A 26,118-nucleotide genomic window follows, 5' to 3' on the forward strand; every position below is an offset into this window, starting at 1 on the left:
TGAGCAGAATCTCGTTTTTGTACCACTTGGCCTGAACACCACATCCAGCACTGACACTGCTCAAGGTCTGTCCTGGTGTCAGCTGGGCTAGTGTTAATTTTAATTTTGTCACTCTGTTAATTTTCAGATGCTCTGGAGATGTTTGGTCTGTGCAGAAGATGGGATTTCCAAAAGCAGAGGTGCCTGTGCCACCATGGGAGCTGTAGTGCCAGCATGGGTTTGCCTCCACCTCTGCTCAGTCTCCACCAGCACATTTCATGCCCTTTATTTATTTCATTTCATGTGAAATAATCTGGTCAAGATTTGTCCCCACAAGCAGCAGAATCCCAAGAGAAGTAAGATCTTTTTGTTAAAGAAAATGCACCTCATCCATCATGTAGGAAAAATCTGTGTGCAGATGACCCCTCTCCACAAATACCAGGAAGATTCACCTCTTTGAATAATTCATTTGTTTTTTATTCATGGGGTCAGCAATTCTTCAAAGCTCAGACCAATACAAATTATAAAGCATAACATTTTTATAATAGCTGCAGGTTCCCTTTAGGTGATACATGTCTTTAAGGGGGAAAATCCCCTCCTGTCAAGGAGTTGTGCAGAGCCAGAAAGTCCCTTCTTAACCTCCTTTTTTTCATGCTGAGCCCCTTTCCCAGCTCCCTCAGCTGCTCTCAAACCAACAAGAATTCACATGGGGGATCAGGGTTCCTTTTCCCCAGGTAATCACAGGATTTTAGGGGAAGTTTGGTTTTCAGCAGTTCTTGGCTGTGAGGATGGGGAAGCCCTGGTTGCCCAGAGCAGCTGTGGCTGCCCCTGGAGCCCTGGAAGTGTCCAAGGCCAGGCTGGACGGAGCTTGGGGCAACCTGGGACAGTGCAAGGTGTCCCAGGCATCAACTTTAAAATAGATGAACTTCAACTCCTTCCAGCCCAAAGCATTCTGGGCTTCTGTAGTTCCATGATTCCTAATGTTTCCCATGAGGAAACAGTAAGTCTTGAGGAAACAATAAGTCTGGACACTTTTAGGACACTTGAGCTTCAGGTTTCAGTATTCAGCATTCCCAACCTCTCAGCTCTAAGTTAAGGGCTAAAATGATACAATTCTGATTTTACTGAGTGCAGCATCTGCTGGAAGTTCAATGTTGTTATTGAGCATCTGGGCTGTGAGTAACCTACAGCAATGAGAGGTCTGGGCAAAGCCCTGGTGAGGGGGAAAGTGGGATTTCAGCTGAGCAGAGCTCTTTGTCAGGAGAGGGAGTGGAGATGCCCTGCTGTGGCACAGGACACCTGCCCTCAGAGCCCAGGGAAGGACACTGTTATCTCCCCAAGCAGGCAGCAGCCACAAGTGCTGCTGCAGCATCCTCAGGGAAGAGGCAGGAAGGGGAATTAAAGCTGACACACCATTAGAATAGGGTTTGCAAGTGCTCCTGGAATCCCAGAGAAAGCAAATGGAAATCAGGCAGAAGCTATTTCTAGGCTGAATTTGGGGGTGAAAGATGCAGAAATAGGCTTTTGCTAAGGACTAAATTCAAACCCTCCCAAGAATCCACATTTAGTGTTCAAGGCTCCCAGTGTCTGTGCCAGCTCGCACAGCCTGGCTGCACAGGGGAAAGAAATACAAATATCATCAGGAGAGATCGTGGCAATTAGCTGGGATAAACCTGAGGAGCTGATTCCGGGAGCACTCGGGATCTTCATGCAGCTAAAGCCAGGCTGGGAGGGGCTCAGCACCTCTGGAAAACCTTATCTCTGAGGAGGAGGCTGCCTTATCTCGTTCCCATCACTCCTGTCTGGTGCAGGTGACAGCATCAACCAGCAGGTGCTGAACTCATCCACGGCCACGGGGCAGCGAGAGGGAGGAGAGCTCGAGGGAAGCGGGAGTTGTGCAATCTCAGCCGGTCAGAGCTGCGGAATTCCCGGGCGTTCCCAGCTCCGCAGGGCCCTGCAAGCACACAAAGAGCGGCTGGGCACGGGCTGATCCCGCCGGGAACGCGGCCCTGGAGGGCGGCGGGGCACCTGAGCAGTCACATCCCGTCAGCAGGTACGGGGAGCAGCGAGGCAGGAGCCCCGTTCCCCGCTCCTCCTCCTGATCTCTGCCGGGAGCACACGAGGTCTCCCAGCCCCACACAGCAGCTCTGGTCGCTGCCATGGCACCTCCTGCTCCTTCCAGATAGTCTGACAACACCAAACCGTGTCCAACCCGCTCCTGTCGATGTGTTGGAATGTGCAACTCTCCCCGAAGGTTTTCCCCGCAAAGGATCTTTGCTAAAGGAGGAGCTGTGTCCCTGTCAGGGGAGTGTCCCAGCTCCGAGCCGCCCGCAGTCCCCGCGCGGGGTCAGCCCAGGACACAGCGAGGAACCTTTAGCTGCGTTCCGTGGGGACGCTCCACCTCTGAGGGGCATTTCTGTCATCACTCCAGCCAGCTCTGCCTGTCAGCCCCGGGAAGCCACCGCAGCCTGTTTGTCACCGACATTCTGGCTCCAACCACCACCCCCGGGACAGCGCGAGTGAGTTCCCAGCTAATGCTGCAGCAAGGTCACTGCTTCCCACGGAAGAGCCCACGAGGATCCCTGCCTGGCCACCCTGGCAAGGCGAGGGTTAAATGCCCTTCCCCAGTGAACCCTGAGCTCTCACCCCGGGGCGTGCTCTCTGGAAAGGGGCCCTGGAAACGCACCTAGAAGAGCTTCTCGTAGCACTTGTCACAGTGCACAATGTCCCGGTGGATGAATATTTTATCCAGGAGATCTCCCATTGCTTTGTGGCAAATTCCACACTGCCAAAGGGAAAACAAGGAGGTTGGACAATGGGCAAAACCCCACGCAGGAACAGCAGAAGGGAGGGGACAGAGGGTCTGCACAATTTATTAAAAGGTGAGGATGCAACCTTTGAGGCTGCATTTTCCTACAACAGCCAAATGTCCCTGCAGGTCTGTTCCTCCCACAGTCCCCATCCCTCCTCCTCCCACCCTCCCCACGTCCCCTCACACTTTCCTTGGAAACCCTGCAGGGTTTGAGGATTCAGCCACCTCCACTGGAGCACAAAGAGCACAAAGCAGCGAGTCTGCCCCAAGGACAGCGGGACAAGGACATGAGGGTGTTCTGAGGATGCTGCCAATAATAAAGAATTCTCCTTGTTCTAACATTTATTCAAGGACCTGACATCCTCCCGGGGACACCTGTGACTGCCTGACTGTTTTTGTCCCAGTGTGAGGCAAGGATTTGGCACACCCCATGTGTATCCCTCTGAAAGGCTGGGGATGGAACTTTCAGGAAGATCCCTGCTCCCAGCCCTGCCATTCCCAGCAGGCAGGCAGGCTCTGGGGCTTACCCTGAAGCAGTACTCGTGGCAGTGGATGTTCAGGTGCTCGATGATGATCTTGGGGCAGTCTCGGATCTCCCGGCTGCAGTAGCTGCACAGGGGCTCGCTGGACCTGGCAAGAACAGGGCAGGGGATGCTTCTGGGCTGCTCTGTGCCAGCACTGGTGCCAGGGGTTCATGCCAGGCATCAGCACTGCTGTCCATGAGCAGCCTGCCCCCACAGGAGTGACAGAACAGGGACTGTGCTGTCCCAGGGGTACCCACAGCAGTGGGGCAGAACAGGTCTCAGAATCCTACAGTTGTGGAATCATGGAATGGTTTGGGTTGGAAGGAACCTTAAAGCTCACCCAGTTTCACCCCCTGCCATGGGCAGGGACACCTTCCACTATCCCAGGGGGCTCCAAGCCCTGTCCAGTCTGGCCTTGGGCACTGCCAGGGATCCAGGGGCAGCCCCAGCTCCTCTGAGCACCCTGTGCCAGGGCCTCCCCACCCTCCCAAAGGAGAATTTCTTCCCAATATCCCATCTAACCCTTCCTTCAGTCAGTGAGAAGGCATTCCCTTTTGCCCTGTCCCTCGTGGCCCTTGGAAATAATCCCTTTCCATTTTTCTTGCAGGCTCCCTTCAGGCACTGGAAGGCCACGATTAGGTTACCACAAAGCCTCTCAGCTCCAGGCTGCACAACCCCAGTTCTCTCAGCCTTTCCTCACAGGAGAGGTGCTCCATCCCTCTCTCACCTTGGTGGCCTTGGTGTCCATGTCACTGTATTTCCATTTACTGTGCTGCTGTTCCACAAACACACCCCAGTGTTCTCAAAAAGCAAACCTTGCAATCATTTCTGATTGAGAATTTGATGAACCTGCCCAGGGCAGCCCCACCCTGTCCTACCTGTGCAGGGGAGCACTGGACAGGTAACTGTGGTGGCTGTAGCTGCTTCTCTCCAGGTCACTCAGATCCACAAGGCTGCCACCGGGGAAGGAAGGAGGCAAATATCAGCACTTGGCAGTGATATGTGGGAAGAGAATTTCAGATAGAATCGTAATCCAATGGCTTGGAATATCCTGGCTACCTGTTCCTTGGGGAGAAGGTCCTCCAAGTGCCCTCCCAGAGAGGACAAAACTCCCCTGGTCTCACAAGGGCCCTCATGTTTGCATCTGGCCCCTACAAATAGCAGCTTTTCAGTGCCAAAACTCCAAATCCTGCACTATTGTGCAGGAAAAGGCACGGAGGACATCCCTGGTTCACCCCTCATCCAGCTGAGTGTTCCCTTCCCTCTCTGCCTGAGTTTCCTGCATCTTTGGCTTATCTATGATCAGCTTTGCTGAGCTCTGGGACAGGCTGGAGGTGTGGGAGTGTAACCAGCTCCCCCAGGGATGCCAGCAGAGCGCTGAGGGAGGAAAATGCCTGCAGGGAGCCTCAAACTGGTGTGAACTGGTGCCACATCCCTGTGAGGGATGTGCATGGGGCCAAACCCTGCTCTTGTCACCTGGGGCCAGTCTGGAGCAGCTTCACTTGAGCAGAGCTCAAAGGACTGAAGACTTAAGCTTGAAAATGGTACAATTCAACTTTTTAAACTCATATAATGAAGTTTTTCCAGTGAGAGCCCTCACCCTCCACATTCTCCTCATGCCTTCCAGTCATTGTTTACAAGAGCACGGAGAAGCCTCCCAGTGCCAAACCTGCAGTGTGATGTTTTCACCCACCTCAGAGACCAAGCCACCCCAGGAGGAGCTGGCCTGTCCCCTGGGAGCAGTGGGGACACTGCTGGCACCAGCACAGCGGGAAGAGAGGGCAGGACCCACAGAGCAGAACCTCCCCTCCGAGTAACCCCCGGGCTGGTCAGCTCCAGCTGCTCCCTCCGGTGGGATGTGCGGGGCGGCACAGCCAGTGCTCTGCACAACGGTGTGACACCTGGTGTGACACCTGGCGGCGACACACGGCTGTGACACCTGGGTGTGACACACAGCTGTGACACCTGGTGTGACACCTGGCTGTGACACCTGGCGGCGACACCTGGCGGCGACACCTGGCAGCGACACCGGGCTGTGACACACGGCAGTGACACCTTGCAGTGACACTGGGCAGTGACACCGGGCAGTGACCCCTGGCAGTGACACCTGGCAGTGACACACGGGTGTGACACCGGGCAGTCACACCTGGCAGTGACACCGGGCAGTGACACACGGCTGTGACACACGGCTGTGACACCTGGCAGTGACACCTGGCAGTGACACCTGGCAGTGACACCGGGCAGTCACACCTGGCTGTGACACCGGGCAGTGACACATGGCTGTGACACCTGGCTGTGACACACAGCAGTGACACCTGGCAGTGACACCTGGCAGTGACACACAGCAGTGACACCTGGGTGTGACACCAGGCTGTGACACCGGGCAGTGACACATGGGTGTGACACATGGCTGTGACACCTGGCAGTGACACACAGCAGTGACACCTGGGAGTGACACCAGGCTGTGACACCGGGCAGTGACACACGGCTGTGACACACGGCTGTGACACCTGGCAGTGATACATGGGTGTGACACCTGGCAGTCACACCCGGCAGTGACACCGGGCAGTGATACATGGGTGTGACACCGTGCAGTCACACCCGGCAGTGACACCGGGCAGTCACACCTGGCAGTGACACTGGGCAGTGACACCGGGCAGTGACTGTCCCCAGCTGTCCCCAGCGCTCCCTACCTGCCGTGGCGCGGCGAGGCTGCAAAGCCGCCGGTGTTCACGTACTCCTTGACAAAGAGGATCCCTCTGCTGGGAAGACGGGAAGCATTTGCATGAGAAAAGCGCGGCCGGGGCTGGGCTGCGTGCCCCGGACACGGAACGCGTGCGGGGAGGCTCGCAGCGAGCAGGATGCTGTTGTTCTGCAATAAATCCTGCGTGTCGAGCGTTGTTGCTAAATACCAACTCCTCTAATTACCCCACCAAAACAAATCGAGTTAATTGGAAAGAATGGGATGGATAATGTAACCCTTTCATCCCGTTATGGGTTTGAGGGATAAGTCTTTCGCAGCTCCCGTCAGGATTAGGCACACAATGGGCACAATGGGCACGGGAGAGCTCCCGGGTGCCGCCGAGCCTTGTGGCACAGCGCTGCTCCCGGGGCTGCTCTGCCTCTGCAATAGCTCCAGTGTTTCCAGCCAGTGTAAACTGCTGCTGCTTGTTGGGGATATTTTTATCTCCCTTGCATATTCCTCCTTTTTCCCACCCCAGCTCCAGAATTCCCCCCTGATGCAGCTCTGTGCAGGCCGAGGGGAGCCCTGTGCCCCCCACCCTCAGCCTGCAGCCCTGACAGGGATTAATCAGCCTTTTTCCATGGTGCATTTCCACTGCTGCCTAAAAGCTGGGATTAATCCTCCCTTCTTACACTAAGACCTGTCATGGCTAAGGAAAGAAATCTCTTTTTTTCCCTTAAACTGAGCATGGGCTCTTTCTACATCATGGAATCATTAATGTCGAAAAAGACCTTTAACATCATCAAATACAACCATCGAATAGTGCCACCATCATGGTCATCACCAAACCCTGTTCCCAAGTGTCACATCCACACATTTTCTGGACACTTCCACCACCAGCCTCCACTTTCCCTGGCCCAGCCTGGGGCCATTCCCTCTGCTCCTGTCCTTGTTCCCTGGGAACAGAGCCTGACCCCTCTGGCTGTCCCCTCCTGTCAGGAGTTTGCAGAGCCACAAGGGCTCCCTGAGCCTCCTTTGCTCCAGGCTGAGCCCCTTCCCAGCTCCCTCAGACATTCCTGGGGCTCCAATCCCCTTCCCCAGCTCCTGGATATGCTCCAGCCCCTCAGGGTCTGCCTTGTCCCCTGGATTACTTGTGGGACCTCAGCAGTGCCCAGCAGGGGGACAATCACTGTCCTGACCCTGCTGGGCACAGTGGGTGGCACCAGCCAGGTGCCAACGCTGCAATTCCTCCCAGGCAGGATGGCCCCACCCTGCAGTGAGGGAATTGTGGCCTCCTCAGCTGTTTACCCCGCAGAGCTGGAGTCAGGCTGGTACCCAGAGCTGTGGTGGGAGCTGCAGAGCCTCTCACTGGAGCTGGAGAGGAGCCTGTGGAGAGAGGGAAAACTCTGTGAGCCATGGCAGGATCCAAACTGGCCACCAGGAGAGCGGCTGCCACTGCTGGGAGGGCAGATGGACAGCACAGCCCTTGGCCAGACCTTGTCATGGACCAAACCAACCCCTTTCTCCTTCTACAGCTGCCGCAGGACAGAGATCCTGTCCTGGAGAAGGGATCTGGGGATGTCTCACTTGTAGGGTGAGGCAGAAGATCTCATTGGATCTTCCAGTGAGGATGGGCTGAGTGAGTGGAGCCTGACTGGGAGCAGCTGGGGGAGAAAGGGCACAGGAGGAACTGCAGGAGATGGGAACCTTCCCAGGGCCAATGGGACTGTCCCCAGCTCAGTAATTTGAAGGAAGAATGCAACAAAACTGTGGAAAACAGCTCTGCCCATCCCCTCAGCAATGAGACTGGAGTGAGGCTGAGCCAATCCAAGGATCTTGTGCCTCCCCTTCACCCCCACAACCCCTCCTTGTGACAGATCCCTCTGCCTGGCACTGGGGGCTGCATGGAGCACCTGACAGCTCATGGGTGGGCTGGCACTGCCAGGAGGGACTGCCAGGAGGGGCCCAGGATGATGGGATTCCATACTGGATACCTCCTGCCCCTTCACACAGCCTGGTTCTGGGAGCAGTTCTGGCATTTAACCATTGACATTCTGGGGACAGTGGCCCTCTCTCTTTGCTGTGATCTCTGTTTTCCTGTAGCAAAGGCCAGTTCCTGGCCAGGAACCAGCTCCCCATTCTCCTGTCCCTCTCTTCTGGCCTCCCACACAGTGAAAAATCTCCAGGGATTTTTCTGGATGTATCTCAGACACTCTGCTAGGCAGCTTTAGCTAGGAATGCTTTAAGAGCTGGTCTGATCACACATCTACTCCCTGGAAACCAATCCTCCCTCTCTCAGCTCTTGGCTCTGCCTGCTGGCTCCAATGTCATAAATTCCTGGGGAATTTCCCTCGTGACTCCCCATTTACCTGGAGCTGTTAGAGTTTAAGCTGTCCATGTAGAACGGCACCCTGTGGCTTCTCTGGGACATGGACATGGTGGGATCTCTGGGAAAGGAGTCATGGCTGGGGAGAGGAAGGGCAACAGTCTCAAGCTCAGTTTGGGCACCTGAGGGATCCTCACAGAGGGTGGGAGCAGGGCTGGAATCTCCCTGCTGGGCATTGACCCCTCCCAGGGCACACCCCACCCCTGCTGACAGCCAGGGAATGAGCAACGGATCAGGACAGGGGGACACTGAGGACAAACGGACACTGAGGGGAGTGGCAGGGGGAGGTCCTGGCTGGGGAAGGGATCCCAGCCCTGCACTCACCGTCCTGCAGGGGGGCTGAAGTCCCCGAGCCCCCTGGCACTGTCATACCAGCTGCTCCTGGGGCTGCTGCTCCCATAAACATTCCCTTTGGGATCTGGGCTGGGCCTGCTGGGCGACACAAAGCCCTGAGCACACGGCAGTGGGAATCTCTGGGTCCCCACACTGGGCTCAGTCACTGCCAGGTTCTGGCACAGAGGGAATCTCTGGATCCCACACTGGGCTCAGTCACTGCCAGGTTCTGGCACAGAGGGAATCTCTGGATCCCACACTGGGCTCAGTCACTGCCAGGTTCTGGCACAGTGGGAATCTCTGGGTCCCCACACTGGGCTCAGTCACTGCCAGGTTCTGGCACAGAGGGAATCTCTGGATCCCCACACTGGGCTCAGTCACTGCCAGGTTCTGGCACAGTGGGAATCTCTGGATCCCACACTGGGCTCAGTCACTGCCAGGTTCTGGCACTGCCAAGCCCTGGCACAGTGTGCAATCCTCGTCCCTGAAAGTGCCAGAAAATGTGTGGATGTGGCACTTGAGGCTGTGGCTTGGTGGTGACCATGGGACACAGCTGATGACCACAGAGGCCTCTCCCAGCCATGAGGACTCCATGGTTCCACCATGCACTCCCCCATGCTCTGCCCCTGTGCCAGGTCTGTGCTCCACAGGGACAGCAGACTCCAAGCCCAACACCTGAGCAAAGCCAAAGCATTCCCAAACGGATTGTCTGGAGGAGCTGTGGCTGCTCCATCCCTGGAAGTGTCCAAGGCCAGGCTGGATGGGGCTTGGAGCAGCCTGGGACAGTGGAAAGTGTCCCATGCCAGCAGCTTTCCCTGTCTCTGCATCCTAAACCCTTCACCCCCAAACTCCCTCCCCAAACCCTCACCTCCTGGTGCTGAACGCCTGGCTGTCCACATAGCCTGGGATCCTGTGGCTGGGCACGGAGCCCCCGAAGGATTGGCGCTCCTGGAACAGGGGCACGGGGGGCTGGGGCTCGTGGGCACTGCCAACACCCTCCTGAGAGCTGAAGTCTGACCTGCTGGAGAATGAAAACCAGTCTGACCATAAAGCCAAGGGGAGCTCCCACGGGTGTTCAGGGTGTGCTGAGGGTGGATCCTGCCCATTCCTAAGGGAACAGGGAGAAATGGGGCACCGTGGAGTTAACAGAACCACAGGATCAGGGGATTCCAGAATGGTTTGGGTTAAAAGGGACATTAAATCCCACCCAGTGCCACCCCTGCCATGGCAGGGACACCTCCCACTGTCCCAGGGTGTCCCAATGTCCAGCCTGGCCTTGGGCACTGCCAGGGATCCAGGGTGGGCACCTGTGCCAGGGCCTGCCCACCCTGCCAGGGAACAATTCCCAATTCCCAATCTCCCATCCATCCCTGCCCTCTGGCACTGGGAGCCATTCCCTGTGTCCTGTCCCTCCATCCTTGTCCCCAGTCCCTCTCCAGCTCTCCTGGAGCCCCTTCAGGCCCTGGCAGGGCTCTGAGCTCTCCCTGGAGCTGCTCCTGTCCAGGTGAGCACCCCCAGCTCTCCCAGCCTGGCTCCAGAGGGGCTCCAGCCCTGCAGCAGCTCCGTGGTCTCCTTTGGGCTCTCTCCAGCAGCTCCAGGTCCTTCTGATGCTGAATGCAACAATGCCTGTGGGAGGTCCCTGCAGGGCTGTGCTCCTTCCACAGGGAAAGGTGGCACTGGCAGAGCCTGCATTGTTTCCTAAATCCCCTAGGCCAGGAAATGAGCATTTGGATGCCTTGGGCAGGCCAGGAAGGAGAGCTGGAGGTGTGTGAGGGGTGTCCTGGTGCCCTGGCTCTGTACCTGTCCCTGCGGGGCTCAGACTCGGTTGCACGTGGAATCTCTGGAGCTGGGATGCTGCTTCCTCCAGGAACAGAGCTGGACCTGCCAAGACATGAGACCTTTATGGGCTGTGCAAGCACCCTGAGCACAGAATTCCTGTGGGATGGAGATGCAGCCCCTGGAGGATCTCCTGCCTCAAGGGAAAAATAAAAACTGCAATATCCCTGCATGGAAATGTGCCAGATAGAATCATGGAATCACAGAATTGTTTAGGTTGGAAAAGCCCTCCAAGATCATCAAATCCAACCACCCAGCATTAACCCAAGTCCTCAAATAACCCAAAGTGATGTGAAAAAAAAAAAAAAAAAACAGATGGAAAATCCAGACCTCTAAAGAAGCAGGGCTGAAGGGAAGGACCCCAACCACAGCACCTTTAGTGCCTCCTCCAGAGCCCCCTGCAGCAAATTCCTCCCACCAGGAAAGGCAGCCCCATTATCACTCTTGCCTTCTTGCAGTGCTCTCCTCACTCTGCACACAGGATGACAGCACCAGCTCCCTGTCCCTGCTCCCAGCAGTGTCCTGGGAGTGCAGCTCAGACCTGGGGAGAAGAACACTCTGCTCACCCTCTGACCCCAGGTGTTCTCACCGACACACCTGGGAGGGAGCCCAGTTTAACCGAGAGCCTCAGTTCTTCCAGTTTAGGTGGAAAATATGGACAAAAGAAAGGAAATCAACCCATAAAGTCCTCCCATGTGGACACCCAGCCCTGACTGGGGAAGTTCAAAACCAGACCCAGCATTACTATGGAGCTCAATGCCAAATTTTATTGCTTATTGTCTCTCCCTAGACACCCTCTGCTCCCAAATCCCAAATCTAGGAAGGCACTCCTGGCAGTCCAGCTGGACAGGGTTTGAAGGCTCTAGCTAAGAAGGATCTTTTCTCCCAGCTTTTCCTATAAAACCATGGTAAAAGGTTCATCCAATAGAAGCAGCACTAGAATCAGGCACCGGCAGGCCCCAAGTTGCACTAGAGGAGGTTTAGGCTGGATATTGGGGAAAATTTCTTCATGGAAAGGGTTGTAAACTTCCATTTCTTCATGGAAAGGGTTGTCATTTTAATTTCTTCATGGAAAGGGTTGTAATTTCCATTTCTTCATGGAAAGGGATGTCATTTCCTGGAAATGTTCAGGAAATGTGTGGGTGTGTCATGGAGGCCATGGGTTAGTGCTGAATGTGGTGATGGTGCTGGCTGATGCTTGGCCTTGATCTGAGAGGTCTTTTCCAACCTTAACAATTCCATGACTCTGTGAGAAGGAGAACCTGGGAGGGTATTTATCAGCAGGGGGGAGATGCCCAAGGAATGACCCCTCATCCCACAGAAGGCAGGGGGAATATCCCATTCCTTACCCAGCCCTGCTGGGCTCAGTGGCATCCTTCAGCCTGGGGGGCTCTGGGGGGCTCTCATGGCCAGGAGCTCCTTGGCCCCTCTCAGTGAGGCTGACCGAGTCCAGAAACCTAAACCAGACATCCAGGGTTGGGAAAACCCATGCTGGGATGGGCAGAAACCCATTCCCTGGAGAGGAGCAGGAGCCAGTTTGGCCAGAGCTATTCCAAACATTCCAGATCACCAAGGCTAGACATCCTGGATCACCAACCCCAGATATCCCAGATCACCAAGGCTAGACACACCAGATGACCAACCCCAGACATCCCAAATCACCAACCCCAGACACCCCAGGTCACCAACCCCAGATATCCCAAATCACCAACCCCATACTCCCGGATCACCCACCCCAAACATTCCAGATGACCAACCCCAAACATCCCAAATCACCAATCCCAAACATCCCAAATCACCAATCCCAAACATCCCAAATCACCAACCCCAAACATCCCAAATCACCAACCCCAGACACCCCAGATCACCAACCCCAAACACCCCAAATCACCAACCCCAAACATCCCAAACCACCAACCCCAAACACCCCAAATCACCAACCCCAAACATCCCAGATCACCAACACCAAACACCTCAGATCACCAACCCCAGACACTCCAGATCACCAACCCCAGACAACCCAGATCATCAACCCCAAACATCCCAAATCACCAACCCCAAACACTCCAGATCACCAAGGATAGACATTCCAGATCACCAACCCCAAACATCCCAGATCACCAACCCCAAACACTCCAGATCACCAACCCCCAACACCCCAGATCACCAACCCCAGACACCCCAGATCACCAAGGCTGGACATCCCAAATCACCAACCCCAAATACCCCAAATCACCAACCCCAAACATCCCAAATCACCAACCCCAGACACCCCAGATCACCAACCCCAAACACCCCAAATCACCAACCCCAAACATCCCAAACCACCAACCCCAAACACCCCAAATCACCAACCCCAAACATCCCAGATCACCAACACCAAACACCTCAGATCACCAACCCCAGACACTCCAGATCACCAACCCCAGACAACCCAGATCATCAACCCCAAACATCCCAAATCACCAACCCCAAACACTCCAGATCACCAAGGATAGACATTCCAGATCACCAACCCCAAACATCCCAGATCACCAACCCCAAACACTCCAGATCACCAACCCCCAACACCCCAGATCACCAACCCCAGACACCCCAGATCACCAAGGCTGGACATCCCAAATCACCAACCCCAAATACCCCAAATCACCAACCCCAAACATCCCAAATCACCAACCCCAGACATCCCAGATCACCAACCCCAAACACTCCAGATCACCAACCCCAGTCCCCCCAGTCCTCACCTTGTCTCATCCCAGTAGGGCTGGTGGTGGGATGGACCCTCAGGATTTGTGGAGCTGCTCCTCTCCTCATAGCCCAGGACAGAGCTGGAAAGCAGAGCAGCACCCATCACATCCCTAAAAACTGGCACCTGGCACTGCTCTGCTCACCAGGCCAGCTTTGTGCCAGCTGAAAGGTAGCACTGGCACTGGGGTTTTCTCTAGGACAGCCCATGTGCCCATGCTCCAGCTGCTGCTGCAGCATCCTGCATTATCAGGGAATTGAAAGGGAGTGACTGAACCCCACTGAGAGCACAAGAGGAAGAAAAATCTGGACTGCTCAAAGGAGATATAACACAAAGCTCTTGGTTTATTTAAACCTCAGTTTCCATCCTTGGGAAAAAAGCAGGAGAAGGAGCCTCTTTCTGTGCCTGCCCATTCAGCCTTCCCTTAATGCTCAGGATTGTTCCTTCACCCACTAAACTCACCCTAGTCTTACCTTTTAAAGGAATACTCTGTGTTCTCAATGTGCACAGGGGTTCTCTCAGTGGGATGAAAAGGGACATCAGGCTGCAAGGCTGATCTGGCAAAAAACCAGGGAATTCAGAGCTTCCAAAATTTCCAGGGGATTTGTATGGAACAGCAACACTGCACTTTGTATCAGCCCAGGAAACAGGAAAGTATTGTCTCAGAGAACTGATTTTCCCTCAGAAAAACCCATTTTCAATCCTATCCAAGAGGAGGAGAGGCTGGTGGTGGAACTGAGGTGGTTACTGGGATTAAATTCCTACATATCTCCCTACAGGAATTTCCTGTCCTGTCCCAGGATGAAGCACCTGGACAAAGCACAACAGGAGTCACTTTGGGGAGGACATTCCTTCATCACCAGCAGCAGCTCCAGGCCGTGGGATCCTCCTCTCCTCAGCTCAGGGGGATGAATTCATTTCACAGAATCCAGGAATCATGGAAAGGTTTGGCTTGGAAGGACCTTAAAGCTCACCCAGTCCCACTCTCTGCCATGGGCTGGGACACCTTCCACTATCCCAGGGTGCTCCAAGCCCAACCTGGCACTGAAACCTGCTCACCTCAATGCCTTTGTGGGGCCAATACAGGGAAATGAATCCCAAAGTAACGGACAAGGGAGGGAAGCAGCAACAGCAGCAATTCCTCCCTGACCATGCACCCCTGGCAATGTCAGGGGAGCAAAGACTCTCAAATCCTGTGGGATGGAGGCACTAAAGGCAGTGCTAAAGCTGCTGGATCTGCTCCCAGCATCCCAGGGGTGGAAAACCCCTCTGGGATCATCGAGTCCAACCTGTGCCCCATCCCCAGAGCACTGAGTGCCACCTCCAGTCCTTCCCTGGACACCTCCAGGGATGGGGACTCCAGACCTCCCTGGGCATTCTCTGCCAAGCCCTGACCACCCTTTCCAGAGGAAATTCCCCCTGAATTCCCAGTCTGCTTCTCTGGGAAGAAGTTGTGTCACAGTGAACAGGAAGATGCTGCTCCCACTGTTTGCCCACACAGGATTTTCCTTTCCCAGTTGCTTTGTTGCCCAGTTTGGATTCTAACTTGGACAAGTTGCTTATTCCCAGCCCAGGTGCCCCTGGAAGCAGAGGGTGCCATTCCCAGGCCCTGTGTCACACCTGGTGTCCCCCTGGGAGGGCTCAGAGGGACGGAGCAGCTCCGGAGCATCCCCAGGAGAGTGCCAGGAACCAGAGCTGGACCTGAGGGAGAAGAGGGTTGGGTGGTCCAGCAGGAAGCTCAGCAAGAGGAGAACACCAAGAAGAAAAAATACCCACCACCAGGCTTTCCTGGCTCCAGTGGAGCATCTTTCCCTCCCTCCTGCTTAGCCCTGGGAATTTCCTGAAGGGCTGAGCCCCACATCCAACACACTCATCCTCATGTGAGGAAAGCAGCTGGAAGAGCCAGGGCCCTTTGAGCTGCTGGGTCAGGCCCACCCTCCTCTGCAAGGGCTGCTCCCAGAGCTCATCCACAGGGCAGTCCCAGGGCAGGAGAACCTCCCCTCAGCTCTAAAATGGAGGAGAAAAACTGAATTTTCCACTTACTCTGGTGGGTAAAGCCCATTCTTGGCTTCTGTGTGCTCAGCAAAACTGGAAAAGAGAGACACAGCTTGAGGAATGTTCTGCAGTGACTTTCCCCTGATTTCCTGGAGGAGAGACCAGTTCTACAAAGCCCATGTGGAATCTGTTTTCCACCAGTAAATATCCATTCCAGGATTCCAGGGAGCTCCAGAACTGCAGTTTATGGATTGTGCAGTGCCCAAGTCAGGGATCCCACAGTGACTCTACCTTCCATTTGTGGCAGCCCTGGTGGCTTTGGGGGCCCCTTCATCCCATGGGAACCTCTCAGGCTTTTCCTTCAGAGCTTTGTCACTAGAAAAACAGGAAAATTCCAGTGAAAATGAGACTTGTCAGCATTTGTAATGTGACATCCTAGAGAAATCTGCTGATATTTGGTTGGGGAACGAAATGGGGTTAAATCTCTCCATCAGGATGGGCAGGGCTGCATTGCTGGGGTTAAATCTCTGCATCAGTGGGTTTGACTGCAGGTCATGGATGATGGAACCATGGCCAAAGAGCAGCAGGCAGCAAGGACCAGCACAGCCCTGGGAGGAGGGACAGCCCCAGGGAATGGCAGCAGAGGCAAAGGGAGCAGCAAAATAAAGGGAAATGCAGGGAGGGGAGAACCCCAGAGCAGAGAGGGAAGGGAGGGGATCTCTGCCAGGCTCAGCTTTGCCAGCAGATGCTGCTCTGGGAGTGCAGCCCAGCCCGGGCTGGGGGACACCAGGAGCAGGAGCTGCTGCTCCCCAGCAAACCCAGCTCAGCAGCACAGTCCTTACCCATCTCCAGCCTGGGACACCGTTTCCAAGGAGAATTTCCCACTCAGGGCCTGCCTGTCCTCACCATTCCTGCAGGGAAAACAGCAGGAGCGTGAGGCAGGGGGAGCCAGAGGAGCTGCACAGAAAGGGCTGCAGGTCTGGATCCCAATTGCCAGCATTCACACCCTGGCTTCCATCTGGGAATGTTTCCTTCCAGATGCTTCTGCCCCTTCCCTGGAGTTCCCTGTGTGGTGTTTGCTGGTCTGTGCAGCTCCATGAACACATGGACATGGATGGATGGACAGCTGGACAGGTGGGATGGGCACATGGACATGATGGATGGACAGGTGGACATGGATGGATGGACATGGAGGATGGACAGAGAAAGATGGACATGAATGGATGGACAAGTGCGTTTGAGATGGATGGAGATGGATGGGTGGACAGGTGGACAGGGATGGACGGACATGGATGGATGGACAGGTGGGATGGAAAGATGGACATTGATGGATGGACAGGTGTGTTGGGTGTGTTGGAGATGGATGGACACAGATGGATGGACAGATGGACATGGATGGATGGACAGGTGGACAAAGATGGATGGACAAGGAGGATGGACAGGTATGTTGGGTGTGTTGGAGATGGATGGACAGATGGACATGGACGGATGGACATGGATGGATGAACAGATGGACACATGGGATGGATGGACAGGTTGACATGGATGGATAGGTGGACATGGATGGATGGATGGATGGATGGATGGATGGATGGACATGGGTGAATGGACATGTGGGATGGATAGACAGGTGGACAGGCGGGATGGATGGACAGGTGGCCATGGTGGACATGGATGGACAGGGGGACATGGATGAATGGACATGTGGGATGGACGGACAGGTGGACAGGTGGGATGGATGGATGGACGGACAGGTGGCCATGTCCTGGAGGATTTTGTGTCTCCAGGGAATCCCCCCAGGCAGAGCCGAATTCCCCACCCTGCCCTTGGGATCCTGCAGGGCCTCCAGACCCACCTGATTTCAGCAGAAGTGGAGATTGTCCCCAGGGTGTCACTCAGGGATGGGGATGTTTGGCTCCTGCTGCCTGGTTTGGGGCTGCAGGAGAGGACAAAGGACAAAATTGTCATTCCTGATCAAACCAGCTCCAGCTGCAGCAAATCCACCCTGAACTGGAGTGTTCCTTATGGGAATGAATCATCACTCTTCTCAATCCACTCACTGGCAAGTCATCTCCTCCAAAGCAAATTTAAATTAAAAGCACAGATTTTGCCAGGAATTTCTACTTTCTACAGTAAAAGCACCAGGACAAGGGCAGCAGCCAAAGTGCTGATTGCAGTGAGAACTATTCCACCTTTTTTATACACCAGGCATGGATTCAGTCAAAAACCTTGGAAAACAGCTAAAAATGATTCCCTTACACCTGTTTGGCAGGAAAAGGTTCAGCTGGATGGGGCTTGGAGCAACCTGGGACAGTGGAAGGTGTCCCTGCCCCTAGGGGTGGGAATGGATGGGCTTTAAAGCCTTTCCAACCCAAACCAGCCCAGGATTCTACATTTGGGTTTTTTCCTTTTGGGTTTTGAGCCCTTCCATCAGGATATTGTCAGATCCTGCCATGGGTTTCAGCCATAAAACCTTTATCAAGAGCTGTCTGCATCCAGGAAAGGCTTCCCATGGAAAGATGGATTGGGTTCCTCCCCTTTCCCAGAGTGGAGCCCACAGAGGTCTCTGACCTTCTGTGCCACCCATCCTGGCTGTGCTGGAGCTCCTACCTGGAGGGAGAGGCTGCTGCTGCCTTTGGCTCATCCCAGGAAGACCCAGGGCTGGTTTGTCTTAGCCCATTAGCACTGACAAAAAAGAAAAAAAGAGAACAAAATGATAAATCAACAAAACATTATTCCAGATGAATTGTAGGAGCTTCTCCCATGCTCAAATGCTGCTTTGTGCCCACTGCTCCTGTGCTGCTCCCTGAGCAGTGTCCCTGTGCTCTGTGGCACTGCTGTCACTCACATCTGCCTTTCTGCTCAGGTTTAGAAACTGATTTTCCCCATTTATCCCAGCTGGAGCTGTTTCTATCCCCAGTGTTTCCTGGGAGGTTTCCTCTGCAAGCTCCCCATTTTTGGTTGTGTTTGGACAGCTGATAAAAGCAGTTGTCCCCAGAGCTGGCAAAGGCTGGAATGGGAGATGCCACCCTGAGCAATGAGTACCTGCTGCTCTGCGGAGCAACCCTGGATGAACCCGGCACGGTCGGACTCCTCCTCTGCTGTCCTTCCTCCTCTTCTATCTCGATTCTTTCCACAGGGAGAAAGAGACAAATGGCACATCATTCCCTCTTTTCTGTAGCTTTCCAGGCAGTTTATCCCTGTTTTTCCCTGTTTCCTGAGCAGGTTTTTGCTGCTGCTCCCTGTGCTCCTGCAGAGCATCCCAAGGGGCAGAATGCAGCCAGGCCAGGGGGATTTTTCCACATCAGCTGAGTTCTTGGATTCCAGAGTGTGGGAATTGGAAAAACAGAAACTTCAGAGACACTGAAGGGTTTGACCTGCAGCCTTGGGAGAAGCTTGGATTGATGTAAAAATACAATACACAGAACAACTATAAACTTATGTTTTTATAGTTGTAAGTGAGAATATGCCTTAAGTAAGTGAGAAACTGCATTGGTAAGATGGTGAAGGGTTTATAGTGTAGGGGTGTAATTGTACAGAGTAAGCTAAGAATTTAGATGTTATAACAGAAGCATATGTGGGCATGTGAGACAGAAGCCATTAGACAAAATTATCTGCAGTGCAGCAAAATTCAATAAAAATGGGAAGTTAGAAAAGCAAACTAACCCTTGTAACATCTGTTCATTAGATTAGAAAGTTCTATATTGTCTTGTAACAAGGAACTTGTGGCTACTCTTGAGCTATGACTGACTTTTTTAAAGTCTCCCAGCCTCTGAGAATGATGTTTATCTGAGCAGTAAGTTGTTCTTAGCTCAAAAACAGTCCCATCCCCACATTACCAACAGTGGCAGTGATATCAGAGGGAGCCCTGGGCACGTTTCCTGTCCCACAGACAGCTCCAGGAGGGAGATGCTGAGGAGCATTGTCCTGGCTGCCTGCAGCAGGAAGGCTGTGCCTGAGTCTCCCCATTTCAGGCTGTCCATAACCCAAAGCACCATCAGGATTGCATTCCCGTTTTTTCCAACACTGTTTCTCCCAAAAGAGCAGTGAGATCCAACCCCCAGCATCCTTTTTCAAGGGTTTGTTCTTCCTCTGCTATGAAACTGCTGGGATCTGCTGTCCCAGCCTGGTACAAGCACCCAGCCCCAGCAGTGCTCCCCGAGGTGCAGCACCTACCTCTTGGCAAACAGGGGTGGAAATTCCTGGGTTGGGCTGCTGTGGAGGAAGGGTTAAGGAGCAGTTAAAGGATTGGAAGGAAAGACGCTCTCTCGGCAGGGGCAGAGCCCCCCAAACCCTGCCCCAGGTGTGCAAGGTCCTGTCACACCTTTGGGCAAAGCTGGCCCCAACCAGGGGTGTGACACCAATGAAATAATGCAACAAAACTGCAGAGAGCAGCTGAAGGACTGAGCCTGAAAATGGGAATTAGGGACTCCCCTGGATTTTCTTTTCTGGAAGTTTCATCCCTCTCAATAAGGAAAACTTGGAGGATTTCCCAGTGCTGCAGAATCCTGCAGATACCATGGAATCATGGAAAGGTTTGGGCTGGAAGGACCTTCAAGATTTTCCAGCCCCATCCCTGTCGTGGCAGGGACACCTCCCACTGTCCCAGGTGCTCCAGCCTGGCCTTGGGCACTGCCAGGGATCCAGGGTGGGCACCTGTGCCAGGGCCTGCCCACCCTGCCAGGGAACAATTCCCAATGCCCAATCTCCCATCCATCCCTGCCCTCTGGCACTGGGAGCCATTCCTGTGTCCTGTCCCTCCATCCTTGTCCCCAGTCCCTCTGCAGCTCTCCTGGAGCCCCTTCAGGCCCTGGAAGAGCACCTGGACCCTTCCCTTCTCCAGGTGAACATTCCCAGCTCTTCCCTTGTACGGAAGGAGCTCCAGCCCTTGGAGCCCTTGTGGCCTGTGCTTGGCTGCTGTGTTGGAGAGGCTCCCTCAGCTCCAGCTGCCCTTCCCTGGCTCCTGTTCCCCTCCCAGCCCTGCACTCACCCGTTGCTCTTCTTGGCAGCGGACAGGACGTAGGCGCGCTCGCGGCCGGCCGAGCGCCGCAGGACGCTGTTGGCAGCCTCGGTCCTGGAGGGGGACAGGGCAGGGCAGGGCTCAGAGCCTGCTCACGCTGCTGCTCCCTGCCTGGAGCCTTGGAGGGGCAGAGAGCAACCACTGCAGGCTGGGCTAACCCTGAGCGAGCTCCTGCGCTCTGGGGAGCAGATTTCATGGAATCGTGGAATGGTTAAGGCTGGAAATAATCATCCAATCATCCTTTAAAGTCACGCAGTCCAACCATGAGCCAGCACCACCACCATGGTCGCCACAACCCACATCCTCAAGTGCCACAGCCACAGCCATAGGTTTTTTGAACACTGCCAGGGATGGGGACTCCACCACTGCCCTGGGCAGCTGTGCCAGGCCTGGACCATCCATTTCAGACATGGATTGTTGCAATACTTGATTCTATGGACAGACAAACGGACATGGGTTCTGTGCCTGACACTCCATGGAGTGTCTGCACTGATCTGGGTACTACCACGTGTACCAAGGGAGAAGGGATCACTGGCAGGGATCCAGAGGCAGCTCCAGCTGCTCTGGGCACCCTGTGCCAGGGCCTGCCCACATCCCCAGGGAAAAATTCCATCCCAATATCCCATCCATCCCTGCCCTCTGGCAGTGGGGAGTGAGAAATTCCCTGCGTCCTGTCTCTCCATCCCTTATCCAAAGTTCCCCTCCAGCTCTTTAGTGGTTGGACCCCAGGGGTCAATGACCAAGTTTTCCTTCATACAAGATTTGTGCCTGAGGAAAAGGGGCATCAGAAACTCCATCAAGAGCAACGAGGCTGAAGCCAGAGAGACCAGACCTGTTCCTGTGCCTGTCCTGTGCCCCTGGATCCCTGGCAGTGCCCAAGCCCAGGCTGTACTAGGCTGGGAGCAGCCTGGGACAGTGGGAGGGGTCCCTGCCCATGGCAGGGGTGGCAGTGGATGAGCTTTGAGGTCTCTTCCACCCAAACCATCCCGGGATGATTCTCTGCTCCTATTCCTGGTAGGAAGGACAGCCCAGCCTGGAGCTGCCCTGGGTGCCAGTCCTGGAGTGATCCCAGCTCTGGCACACCCGCAGTGTGGGGAGCTGGGCTCCTCCCTCCTGCCTGTTTGTGCCTCTCCATCTTCCCCGTGGCCACCAGGCAGCCCAGGGATGCCAGAGCCCTCCCAGCTGCCTGGGTAACTGGGCTGTGCTGTCAGGCTGCATCACGTCAGGATTTAATTACGTTTTGTTGGGAGCGCGGTGGCCCGTGGGCAGAGCGGGGCTCGGAGCAGGGAGAGCTGGGATTATCCTTGGATTGCACCCAGCCCTGAGCTGTGCCTGGGTCCACCAACCCTCCAGGATGGAACAGAGCTTGTCACTGTCCCTGCAGGAGCACGGGGGCACCTCCAGGCCTCACCTCTTCTTGTGCTCATCTGGAGAGAAAGGCACATCCTCCTCCTCCCCATCCACGGATTTCTGCCGAACGTTGTACGGAGCTCTGGGAGGGAGGGAAGGGAGAGCCAGGGTCAGGAATTGCTGCTGGGGCTGGGGCAGAGGCAGCATGAGCCAAACAGAAGTGAATCCAAGGCATTGAGTCAGACACCTGTATTTTCCATAGGGGTGCACAGGTCCCTGAAGGACTTTTGTCCCTAGCCCAGAGGCCCCAACCCCATTTTGGATCAGAGCCACACTCTGGGACACAAAAACCAGGGCAGGAAATGCCCAGAGTGCTGCCCTGCCTTTCTCCAGGCTTCAGGAAAGCTCCAAACCCAGTTCCCAGGCTGCACCCTCCATTCCTGCCTGGTGATGAAATTCCCCTCCATACAAAGGCCAGTGTCAGTTCAAGCAGCACCTCCTGGCCCACAAAGAGATGCCCTGGGAACCACTGGCATTTCCAGTGGAAGCTCTGGGAGCTCCAGGGCCATTCCTGGGGCTCCCACTGAGCAGGGACAGGAGGAGCTGCTCCCTTTGCCCACTCACAGTTTCTTGTAGTCCTCCGTGGTCATCCTGTATCCGGAGGGGGAGCGGCTCTGTCCCTTCAGGGCAGTGCTGGGGGGACACAAAGCACATCTGGCAATGTGACCTTCCCATCCCTCCCCATCCCCTTCCCCAGGGGAGCTCCACAGGGAGGGGAACAACAGCAGAGCCCCAGATATCCCACTCTGGTTGCAGGGAATGCTGCTGAATGGAGGGAGGGCACAGGGGACACCCTCGTACTTTTTCTGTGCTGGGCTGGCAGCTGAAGGATCCGGCGTGGAGGAGCTTTTATCGATGGTCCTGGTGAACACCCCCCTGCGGAGGGAAGGGACATCTCACATAAAATGGGAAATGTTTGGAGCCAAGTTCAAAGCAGCAGTGAAACAACAGGGCTGGCTCTTGGCCCTGAGCACTGGGATGCTCCCAGCTGATGGAACATTTTCTGCTCCTGATCCAGTTCTCCTCCCCCTGCAGCCCAGATCTCTCCCACTCCATACCCACCTGATGAGGTATCCAGACTGGGGCTTGGGGGCAGAGGACCTGTGCAAAGAACAGACATCAGGGAGTAAAAAACACGGGGAAAACAACAGCAGCAGCACCAGGATTGAAGGGGAAAGTCCACGTGGATGTCAAACAAAAAACCCAGCTAAGCAGGCCTGAGGGATCCCACAGCTGGATTGACTCTGGAGGGATGTTTTGACAAGAATAATCATCAGAACAAGCTCTCTTAAGGATTTTTTTAATAGGGAAAATTAATTTTAGAGTGAGCCAATTAATATTAGCCATGCTGGCAGTGTTCTCTGGCCCAGGTTGGTGGCACAGGAGGGGGAATCAGCTGTGATGCAGATCCTGATTATTTTATCACAGCTGCACCCCAACTCCTCTGGGGTGCATTCCCAGGAGGGAGCACAGTGTGGCTCCTCTGGAGAGCACCAGCAGTGGGGAGAGCAGCCACAGGGAAAGGGAAGCAGGGAAGTGCTCAGGGGAGAGGGCAGAGCTCTCACACAGGGCCAGGCCCTTCCCAAGAGTTTGGTATTTCAGGATATTCCTCCGAGCTCCTGAGTTCCTGCAGACCCCTCGTGCTCTGAAGGGACCTCAGCCCCTGCCAGGGCTCCCCCTGCCCTGAGGAGCCCCTGCCTGGAGCACTGAGGGGCTGCACCAGCAGAGCCATTGATGTCCCAGCCCAGCCCTGTGCCATCAGTGGCTCAAAGGCTCCGTTCCCCTGAATTAAAGTCACCCCTGCATCCTGCTGCACCTCTGGGGAGCCACTCCCTGCCCTCTCCAAGGTGAGCCATCCCTGTGAGCAGGGCTGTGTCCAGAGCTGTGCTGGCAGCAGCAGGTGAGGGGGGCACACAGTGAGGGTTTGCACTGAGCCCTGCAGGCAGCAGAGCAGGGAATGGATGGGAATGGGGCCCTGGAATTACCTGTCCTGCTGGGGAGCAGCGGGTTTGGGGGCCGGGGGTGCCCCAGCAGCCTGGCCAGACCTGAGGGAACAGCAAACACAGGGATGTGGTTAACTGACTGCTGAGCATGGGTTTGGAGAGAGGGGAAGGGAAGAGGGGCTTGGAATTGGGTCTACTCCCAGGTAAAGAGGAGCTGGAGCAGATTGGTGTTCCCTGGCACAGGGCCCTGTGGGACAGCCAGGGAGCTGTCTGATCTCCTGCCTCTCCCATCCCAAACTCCCTGCAGGCCTGCCCTGGGTTTGTCACTCCAATGCACAATCTGGCTTCACAAAACTTCGGAGCTCTCCTGAGCCTCCCAATCTGTCTGTGCTGCTGAATCCCAGCTCCAGCAGAAGACACTTGTCAGAGCTTCTCCCCACCCAGCATTTATCAGAAATAAAGAGAAGCAGCAACTCCTCTGGCAGTTCTCAGGATCTTTCTGGGTCACTGGGACCCTGAGGTTGCTAAAAGTCTCTTTTCCCAGCCTGAGCACTTGAAGAAGGAGTCAGAGATCTTAATTTTTCAGTCTCAAGGTTGTTTTTTGTATGTTATCTATAATAAATTTTCTCCTGCCCTGCCGAGGTCCATCCAGCAGCACAGTTCCAGGCACTTTACCTGCTCCCAGGGCAGTGTTATGGCTTTATACTAAAAACTACGTGTACAATATTTACAGTAACTTCCCAATACCTATCACCTATGTTAGACTGTGAGCTTCTACTCTAAACTAATCTGTGAGTGCCACCATCACAGCAGAAGATGGAGGCCAAGAAGAAGGAGAAAGGCTGGGCACGCTCAGTTCCCTCCATCTTGCCTCCTGAACCCCCATACCAAAACCCCCAAAATCTACTTTTCCACCCCGTGATAACTTCACTGTTATTCTACCTAAACTGTTGTGGCTTTGCTGATCTTCATCTAAGGTTGGTAATTTGCTCCACGGGTCATGATGAAACCCACAGGTGTTTTGGGCTGTGTGCCAGGGTCTCTGAGCCCCCTGGCTGGGTCCTGGACAGCCAGAGGGATGTTCTGGGTTCCCACAGGCAGTGGCAGTACCTGGCACCAGAGGCACCCCAAAATCACCCCAAAACCTGTCCCAGCACATCCTGTGCAGCCTGGGGAGCCCAGAACTCCAGACAATGCCCTCGGGCACAGGGTGGGATCAATGGGGCTTGGATCAATGACCCAACTCAGGGAGTTCTGATGGGGAAATGGAAGGAAATGCTCTTACCGGGGGCTGCTCTTCTCCTCGTCCGAGTCGGAGTTGTGGTGCTGGATCCAGCTCTTGTCGCCCCGCAGGGTGGTGCGGACCTTCATCTGCCGGATGATCCTGCGGCGATCCTCGTCCGTGGGCGGGATCGGCCCTCCTGGAGAGCAGGACAGGGAGGGAAGCGCTCACGGCACCCCGGGCAGGTGGGATCCAGCCCAGCACGCAGCCCTCCCCTCCCTGGTGGGTGGAAGATGGAGACGTGGCCATGCAGAGCTCGGGATCAGCATCCCGCTGGATCACAGAGTCTCACTGGAACACCTCCCTGTGTCCTGTCCCTGCAGGGACATTCCAGCAGCTCCAGTTGGCCAGCAGAAACAGAGGAAAAACCAGCAGAGGAAAGAATTACCTTTAGTGACACCCAGGGACATCATGGTCTCAGCAGCACCTTCCCCTTCTGCCCCTGCTCACAGCCAACAAGGCCCTGGAAGACATGGGAAAGGGGATAAGCAAAATATCAGCTGTGGTATAAAAACCTGGCAGGCAAGGGGAGAGGAGAGCACAGGCACAGAGGCACAGCCGTGGTGGCACAGCTGGAGCGTGGGGAGGCTCTGGCCTTGCACCTGAGCTGGGATTCCTCCCCATCCATGAACTGCAGCATCAAGGACAGGGAAAATCCAATCCAGCCAAGCCAGAGGTGTTTTTCCAGATCTGGGAGGAAAGTGGTGGAGGAGACCTTGCAAAAGTGCCCAGAGGCACTCAGGTGGGCCAGAACTTCTGGAGCCCACAGAACCCCAAGGATCCTGGAGTTCCCTTGGGATTTGTGTCAGGTGGGATGAGAGGCACCCAGGTTAATTCAGCACCTGGCTGTGTTTGTCAGAAATGGTTCTGTTCTGTCTGCACTCCTAGATTTTCCTGGAAGCTGCAGGACCACCTTTTGTTTTTGGAGGAGAAAATCCCACATTGAATCCCAGAATGGTTTGGGTTGGATGGGACCTTAAATCTCCTCCAGCTCCAAACCCTTCCATGGCAGGGACACCTTCCAGCTTTTACCACCCGCAGTGTTCCCTTGCCAAAACTCTCTCCTGCGTTCTGGAATGACTCTGCCAGTCAGAAATAAGAAGGCCCAGCCCTCTTTGGGAGAACCTCAGAGGAGGTTGTTGTTCCCTGCTGGTGGGCCTGTCCCTGCA

The 26,118-nt window shown here is 54.9% G+C and overlaps 1 protein-coding gene across 1 annotated transcript in view; it reads right to left on the reverse strand.

Annotated features, from left to right (window-relative positions):
- Positions 1-358: 358 nt before the first annotated feature.
- Positions 359-26,118, reverse strand: part of ZNF185 (zinc finger protein 185 with LIM domain) — a 32,087-nt gene continuing 6,327 nt past the window's right edge. The window contains exons 2-30 of the mRNA XM_074551885.1: positions 25,338-25,412; positions 24,953-25,088; positions 23,710-23,769; positions 22,787-22,825; positions 22,526-22,600; positions 22,289-22,357; positions 21,726-21,806; positions 20,285-20,368; positions 19,471-19,509; positions 18,340-18,423; positions 17,905-17,979; positions 17,150-17,230; positions 16,137-16,205; positions 15,586-15,669; positions 15,343-15,387; positions 14,920-15,000; positions 13,773-13,856; positions 13,298-13,381; positions 11,903-12,010; positions 10,518-10,598; positions 9,586-9,738; positions 8,709-8,813; positions 8,368-8,463; positions 7,307-7,384; positions 6,009-6,077; positions 4,194-4,268; positions 3,319-3,421; positions 2,666-2,764; positions 359-1,933 (exon numbers count right to left, since the gene is read on the reverse strand). Coding sequence (XP_074407986.1) covers positions 2,666-2,764; positions 3,319-3,421; positions 4,194-4,268; positions 6,009-6,077; positions 7,307-7,384; positions 8,368-8,463; positions 8,709-8,813; positions 9,586-9,738; positions 10,518-10,598; positions 11,903-12,010; positions 13,298-13,381; positions 13,773-13,856; positions 14,920-15,000; positions 15,343-15,387; positions 15,586-15,669; positions 16,137-16,205; positions 17,150-17,230; positions 17,905-17,979; positions 18,340-18,423; positions 19,471-19,509; positions 20,285-20,368; positions 21,726-21,806; positions 22,289-22,357; positions 22,526-22,600; positions 22,787-22,825; positions 23,710-23,769; positions 24,953-25,088; positions 25,338-25,362 — 2,262 coding nt within the window. The 5' untranslated portion in view covers positions 25,363-25,412 and the 3' untranslated portion in view covers positions 359-1,933. The remainder of the gene's footprint in view (positions 1,934-2,665; positions 2,765-3,318; positions 3,422-4,193; positions 4,269-6,008; positions 6,078-7,306; positions 7,385-8,367; positions 8,464-8,708; positions 8,814-9,585; positions 9,739-10,517; positions 10,599-11,902; positions 12,011-13,297; positions 13,382-13,772; positions 13,857-14,919; positions 15,001-15,342; positions 15,388-15,585; positions 15,670-16,136; positions 16,206-17,149; positions 17,231-17,904; positions 17,980-18,339; positions 18,424-19,470; positions 19,510-20,284; positions 20,369-21,725; positions 21,807-22,288; positions 22,358-22,525; positions 22,601-22,786; positions 22,826-23,709; positions 23,770-24,952; positions 25,089-25,337; positions 25,413-26,118) is intronic.

This window comes from Zonotrichia albicollis, chromosome 14 (assembly GCF_047830755.1).
Source record: "Zonotrichia albicollis isolate bZonAlb1 chromosome 14, bZonAlb1.hap1, whole genome shotgun sequence".
NCBI lineage: Eukaryota > Metazoa > Chordata > Aves > Passeriformes > Passerellidae > Zonotrichia > Zonotrichia albicollis.